At 50.0% G+C, this 7,339-nt stretch overlaps 1 protein-coding gene across 4 annotated transcripts in view; it reads right to left on the minus strand.

The window, feature by feature from the left end:
- AUTS2 (activator of transcription and developmental regulator AUTS2) overlaps positions 1-5,684 on the minus strand; it is a 689,755-nt gene extending 684,071 nt beyond the window's left edge. For 3 of the 4 annotated variants that reach the window (XM_080982807.1, XM_080982806.1, XM_080982805.1), the window contains exon 1: positions 5,261-5,684. In XM_080982807.1, coding sequence (XP_080838933.1) covers positions 5,261-5,608 — 348 coding nt within the window. In that variant the 5' untranslated portion in view covers positions 5,609-5,684. The remainder of the gene's footprint in view (positions 1-5,260) is intronic. The other variant, XM_080982808.1, reaches the window with a different exon arrangement.
- Between the last annotated feature and the right edge of the window lie 1,655 nt (positions 5,685-7,339).

The following is a 7,339-nucleotide window of genomic DNA, read 5'->3' on the forward strand; positions in this document are numbered from 1 at the left end:
ACAGGAGTTATGCCTGCCCTACCCCATAATTCTCAAATCACAAGTGCATATTTATTTATTCCAGCCGTGAATGATCCACTGTGGGTGTTCACTTGATTTAACCAATTTTATGAGGATCATTTAAGCTTCTCCTTGTTGTGAGCAGCTTTGTGTTAAGGAAAGCAATATTTTGAAACCTATTTACAGACAACAGGGACAAACTCTGAAGTCTATATTCTATTCTGCAGAAACACAACCTGCCTCCTTGGTGCAACATTGACACCCACACTTAATAGCAAATCCAAGAAATATCAGAATCCAGGGTCATCGTTTTAATAAGACTAAATATGTGCTGTGCTGCAGCAGTACAAAAAGAACTGCCAGCCCAACCACACAGAGCAGTTGTGTGCACTTAACAACAACAACAACAACAACAACAACAACTTATTTATATGCCGCTCATCTGACTGGATTGCCCCAACCACTCTGCGCGGTTTCCAACAAACTAAAACACTGTAAGACATCAAGCATTAAAAACTTCCCTATACAGGGCTGCCTTTAGATGTCTTATAAAAGTCAGAAAGTTGTTTAGTTGCTTGACATCTGATGGGAGGGCATTCCACAGGGACTACTGAGAAGGCCCTCTGCCTGGTTCCCTGTAACTGAAAGAGAAATGGGGAGATTTGCTCATTCCTACACTGCACCAATTTTATATACTGAATGGCAAAGTTTTTCCTGGAGTGTCCCATTTCAGGCTGCGGGTATCTGGGGAATAGGAGGGAGGGAGGTCAGTGGTTCAAATCCCTGCGACGTGGTGAGTTCCCGTTGCTCAGTCCCTGCTCCTGCCAACCTAGCAGCTTGAAAGCAAGCCAAAAGTGCAAGTAGATCAATAGGTACCACTCTGGTGGGAAGGTAAACGGCGTTTCTGTACGCTGCTCTGGTTTCGGTGTTCCGTTGTGCCAGAAGCGGCTTAGTCATGCTGGCCACATGACCCGGGAAAACTGTCTGCAGAGCAGACAAACGCCAGCTCCCTCAGCAAGTAAAGCGAGATGAGCGCCTCAACCCCAGAGTCGTTCACGACTGGACTTAACTGTCAGGGGTCCTTTACCTTTATTGCTTTCTTCTGGGGGGAAGCAGGGGTATGCATTCGCCTAAACATTTTGTGGATCTAAGTTTGGCCTCATTGAGAGGCGGTATTTCAATATGACTAGGAAAATGAGAGTACCCCCTAAATATTTTTTTTAGAAAAAAAACACTGAATATTCCCGTATGGCAAACAATCTCATGGTCTATAGAGAATTAGCATGTCAGGGCAAAAGGCTTCACCCAGACTTCTGGCATACAATCTTTTCACTTGCATATAATTTATTTGTCATGGCAATAAGCGTTCAGAGATGCAGCACTTACACTTGCAGTCTGAACTGGAGCAGCCCAGAAAGTGCCCCAATGAACCCCCTGGATTCTGAAAATGCATTCGCTTAAGTGGACTTAGAATCATAGAATTGTAGAATTGAGGATCATATATTTCAACCCCCTGCAATGCAGGAACATGCAATGGTCCCATACGGGGATCGAACCTGCAACCTTGGCATTATCAGCACCACACTCCAGCCAACAGCGCTATTAAAACAGATCCTTCATTGTGCAGTCACACAAAACAGAACCAACAAGAAGACGAGTAAAATATCACAATATGCAAAATATATCCAAATAGCTTTGTAATACATAAATGATATCTGGAGTGATTAAAATACATCTTATTATAAAATATGGAAGTTAAGAGTGAGTCAAATAAATAAATAACAGCATGACAAGATTATAAATAAAAACAGCACCCAGACAGCATAGGTTTAATAATTTGGGGGCAGTGTCCTTTTCATATTTTCGCAGCCAGAAAGAGAAATAATAATAATAATTTTATTATTTGTACTTTTGCCGTATTTCTATCTTGCCTGTCTTCCAAGGAACTCAAGGTACAGCACATGGTTCTCTGCACTCCTCCCCCAATATTATCTTCCTAAAAACCCTGTGAGAAAGGCTTAGTGTCATACAGTGAGCCCAGGAGTGCCAACTTGCCCCCGCGTCCGTGGGTGCCCAGGGTCATGGGTGCCATACAGCATGCATGGCTCTGACACTGCCTTTGTGGGTGCCCAGCCCCTTCATGGGGAATTTTTTGGGTGCTCAGGCACCCAAGGCCCCAGGGAGCTGTCACCTATGCAAGAGTCAGAATTTGAACCTGGGTCCCTCTGGTCCAATTCTGAAATGCTAACCATTGTGTCATGCCAGCTTACCATGCCAGTCAATGCTCCCCACTCCCCGTGTATACATCCCTTAGACATAACAGTTGTTGCCAATTGTGCTGGCACACTTTCCTAACAGCCGCTCTTCTGCATCTAGTTACACAGAGCATGGGACTCCAGCAAATGTGAGTTTTGCAGATCCACTGTGATGTGACAAGTTTCACCCACCCAAACTCCCCCTTTCTGCACACCTATGCTGTCTATTGTCAGCCCATTGCTGAAAGGTTGTTGCTCATCGACAATTATTTTCAAAATAGCATTTGAGAGAGTATGCTTGTCTTGGCACCATAAGACAACTGAGGCTGTCACCCTAAGCATCTTTTCAAAGGAATAAGGTCCACTAAAATCAATGGAATATTTATTGATTTCTGTGGAGGCAGATCTCTGCCTAAACTTCTTTCAAGTGTGTTTATTTTAATAACTTCTGACCTGCCCTTCATCCAGATGGATCCAAGGATGGTGTGGGGGGGGGTGTGGGTGTGGGTGGGTGTGGGTGTGTGTAGCAATAAAAGCAAGACATCAACCATCATCAAAAAATTAAATGCCCTAGAAGACAACAGAAAAGCAGCCTGAATAGGAACAGAACACTTTCAAAATGCTTGGGCAAACGAGGAAGTCTTAACCTGGCACCAAGAAGATTGCACTGTGTCAAATACAAGTCCAGCCTCTCCAGGAAGACTATTCCAAAGTCAAGGGGCCACCACAAAAAAGCCCATGCAAGTGTTACACACTTCAGAAAGTGACAACACTCAAGAGAAAGGCCTCAGCTAAAGATCTTACTGTATAGGCAGGAAAATATGGGAGGAGATGTTCATACCGGTATACGGACCCCCAAGCTGCATACAGAATGCAAACTGTGGGGCCATAGAGCCAAGATATATATACAGTAAGCAGAGCTCCAAAACTACTCAAACGACAACAGCAACTGGCAACACTGTGCCTAGAAAGAATGTATACACTTGCCAAACCTCAAACCAACACATAAAGATGTCCAAGCCTTCCTCTCCACCCCCACCATAAAAGCATGCAGCTCAATATTTCTTGATCCCATACCTCATGCATTTCAGCGATTATTGTCCTTGTTTGTGTTTTAATCTAATGAATGCCAGAAAATTCAGAAAAGGAAAATGCTTTGCAAGTACGGAGAGTTTATAAGGTGGGCTTGGCCTACTCGGCAGTTCATACGCATGTCAGTAGCTTTTGAGGGAGAAGCCCCAAACCTTGAATCCCTCTAGTTTTCAAATCAAGGAAGGAAGGGATTTTTGACTGGTGGGGATGTGGGGGTGAGAGAGAGACTGAAGGAATTGAATGCAAGGAAGTTTACAACCAGGTGGGTATTGTAAGTGGAAATCACTGGTACACAAATGTTTCTGTACAACCAGGGACACCATAACAGCTGTTTTGAATTCACAAGAACATCAGAACTGGAGGCATTTTTGTCACATATTCTGAAGGGGGGTTGGAACAGAGTAGTGTGCTTGCTCCCCCCCCCCTCTCTTTCTCTTTCTCTCTCTCTCTCTCCAAGTTAAAGGGCCAGCAACCGTTGTCCAAATCAGTCTTTAACTGATTTGATATACCAAAAGGCAAGGACATGTTGGATTAACACATACTCACTCTAGGAAGACACCTAAGCTTGAAAGGTCTAACCTTGAATGGCATGCAATGTAAACACAATGAAAAAGAACAGGAAACCCAAGGCCAAAAAGTTGTGTGAAACTGATTTGGGGAAAGGGAGTGAATGAAATTGACAAAACCAAGAAATTAGCCCTAAGATATGGGGGTCAAGGGGGAGGGGGAAGAGATGGAAGGAAGCTGGGAAATAATGGTATTATGTTAACCCTCAACTGTCAGATTTGGAGAGGGGGGTGCCACATGCTTCTTCCACAACTCCTGTTTCTCTTGCACACCACAATTGTGATAATGTGCATAGTACTGGCATTGTCTTTCAGCGATACCAGTCTGATTTCCTCTCCACAAGAAATCATGTCAAGGTAAGATCTCACCCTGCCCATCATCTTCCAACTAGCCCTTTCTCCCCAGGAGAAATCAAACACTGAAGGAGAAAAGTGCATTGTGGGGAGGGAGGGGGAAGAAAGCAGCACACGGCAAGTGTTGCGTGGAATAAAGAGAAGTCTCCACTTGTCCACACCAGACACACAAAAGCACTTTTTTTTTTTGCAACGAGAAAGAAGGGGAGAAAGGGGATTAAGGCGGCATTGACAACCGGGTTCCACTTGCAAGCAGCCCTTCAGATGACAGCCAGGGGATGTTCTTTTGCACATCTATTCAGACACACACCCCTTTTTCATTCCATCCATGCTTTAAAGGGCCAGCAAATAAATAAACCAACCCTTCTGGAGCATAAAGGAGATGCAAGTCCAATGCCGTTGCCCGTCTCTCATTCTGCCCCCCCCCCGCCACCTCCAAGTTCCTCCAAGCCCCTCCTCTTCCCACCCCCCTCTCGCTCGCAATGAATACACCCCGATTCCCTCCCCACCTCCGAACACATAAAGCACCACCACCACTCCCCAACAGCTGGAGAGAGCGAGGGGAAGGGGGGGGGAGAGACACCCAGCCAACTCGCTCCTCAAAGCAGCACATCCATCAAACTGCAGCCCAAACAAAAATAAATATACTCAGCGCACAGCAAGGCAGGGGAAGAAGCCACCTCGACCTATAAATATTTGGAGTAGCCAAGGGATTCGGGGGCGGGCGCAAAGAGAGAGATGGGGATTCCTGGTCTGCATTGTTATCCCAGCAGTAGGGACCAGAGGAAAGGAAAGAGGACCCCCCCCTCCCTCAAAGTGCACACCCTCCTTCCTCGACGCACACACCCCTCTCTGCTGCCATTACCCCCCACCCACCCACAGTCAGCAAACAATGAGCGAGAGGGCAAGCCCGGCCGCCCCCTCCCCTTCCGGGATTCCCTAGAATATAGCCCCGCCGCCGCCACCCCCGACGGGGAGCCCGGGCGCCCTCACCTCCAAGGCTTCCAGCGTGACGAAGCTGGCCAGGGCAAAGCCATCGATGATGTCCTCCTCGGGCGAGGAAGACTCCCTCCGCTTCCTCCTGGGGGGCTTGGGCCGGCACGTCGGCGGCAGCGGCGGCTTGCCATTGTTGTCGAGCTCGGAGCCCGAGGAAGAAAGGACGGACGGGGCGGGGGGCGTCCGCCTCGGCTCCGCCGCCACCACCACCAGAGCCGCCCCGCCGGGAGAAGCAGCAGCAGCAGCACCTTGTAATAATCCGCGTTTGGAGCGCCTCGCCCGGTCGCGCTGCGAGCGGGAGCGCCGCTTCTTGCGAAAGCCGTTGCAGAGTGTGGGGCCGTCCATGGCTCGCTCGCTCTCGTCGCAACAACAGGGCCCCCCCACCCCCGGACAACTCCACACTGCCTTCGCCCTCCCTCCCTCCTGCTCTTCCCCCCACCTACCCACCCCCTCCAACTTCGTCTCCCCCCACCCCCCGGTGGAATACAGGGAGGGAGGGAGCGAGGGAAGGGGGGGGAGGAAGAAGGAGAAGGAGGGGGGCAAGAAAGGGAGACTCCCAAGGAATGTCAGCACCCGGGGGGGCGGGCGAGAGAGATGTCGAGAGATTCCTCCGAGCAAACCCAGGAAAGTAATGGCTGGTCACTGGTCTTCCTTGGGAAAAGAGATATGTGTAATTCCTTCCAACCTCGGCAGCAGAAAATAAATTAGAGGAACAGAATGCCTTGATCCAAAGGCAAAGACAGGCAAGCGTGAGGAGGGGTGTGTGTGGCGGGGTTGTCTCCTGATTCCGCACCCCCCCTTTTTGATTTTTTTTAATCCATTGAGAGGGGGGGAAGGGGGGGAGACAAACTATTCCTCCACCCGAGAGGTTGGCTCCTTTCTTCTTTTCATGCTTGCAGAATTGAAGGCAGCGACCACGTAAATATATATGGATATATTCACACACGTATAAGTAAATGGAACTCTTTCCCCGCCCCGTTAGATGCTTTGGATTAAACAGGGAGAAGTTGCTTCCGATTTGGTGGTGTGTGTGTGTGGTTTTTTTCCCCCGTCCCCTCCGCCTTGTCTTGTTTCACGCCGGAAAATCTCCTCGTCGTGGTTCAATCCGGTGGGGCGAGCGAGAGAAGAAAACCCTCCAGCTGGAATAGACCGACGCACCTGGAATAGGTCGAGTGGGTGCCCTGCCAGCGCAGAGACACCCACCTGCTTCAAGTTTCCCCCTCCAACCCGCACCCTTGGGCCCTTCTTTCTCCAGGTTAGCGCTGCCTGCCCCCCCCCAAAAAAAACCCCACCCCTCAACCCCCCAGAGATGGATCCCCAGCAGCCTCCTCAAAGTCGCACAGCCCGAGGTGGGGAAGAGTTCAGCGCCACGGAATCCACGCCGAGCATCCAAGAATCCAAACACAAAGGAAATTGACAAGCTCCTTCTTTCTCTCTCTTTTCCCCCCCTTCTCTCTCTCTTCCCTTTCTCCTCCCAGGAGGAGCCACACAGCCGAAAGGAGGAGAGCGGAGAGGTGCTGCTGGAGGAGATGGAGAGGCAGGGGGGTACACGCCAAACAGCCACCACCACCCCAAATAAATGTCTCTGGTGGTGGGAGAGGGGGGCAGGAGGAAAGGGGCTGCTGGCTCTCCGGGAAGCTGCCTCTCCTCCAGACTGGGGAGGGGGCGACAACGTAACGGCACGAGAAGGGGCCAAGAGATACAGGATCCTTCCCTGGGGGGCTGCTGCTGAAGATAAGAGAAGATGTAATCTCGGTTTGGCTCTCCCCGCACGCCTCCGGCAGCGGCAGCAGCAGCTGGGATCCAGCCCCTTTCACATCTTCCCTACCTTTCTGTGTGTGTCTGCCTCTCTCTCTCTCTCTCCCTCCCCCTCGGTCACATGACTAACTTTCCTCTCTCTTCCCCCACCCCACCCCCCGTCCATCCCCACCGCGCAGGGTGAAAGAAAGCTCCCCTAGCCGCGCGAAATAAGTTGCAGGCATGCGCGCCGAGTTTGCGCGCTGCCTCTGCGCTCTGCTCCATTCCAGCCCAGAAGGAATGAATGGGGAAGGGAATTCTCGCGGGAGCCTCTGGCCC

Source organism: Podarcis pityusensis, assembly GCF_964106645.2.
Source record: "Podarcis pityusensis genome assembly, chromosome: 15".
Classification (NCBI taxonomy): domain Eukaryota; kingdom Metazoa; phylum Chordata; class Lepidosauria; order Squamata; family Lacertidae; genus Podarcis; species Podarcis pityusensis.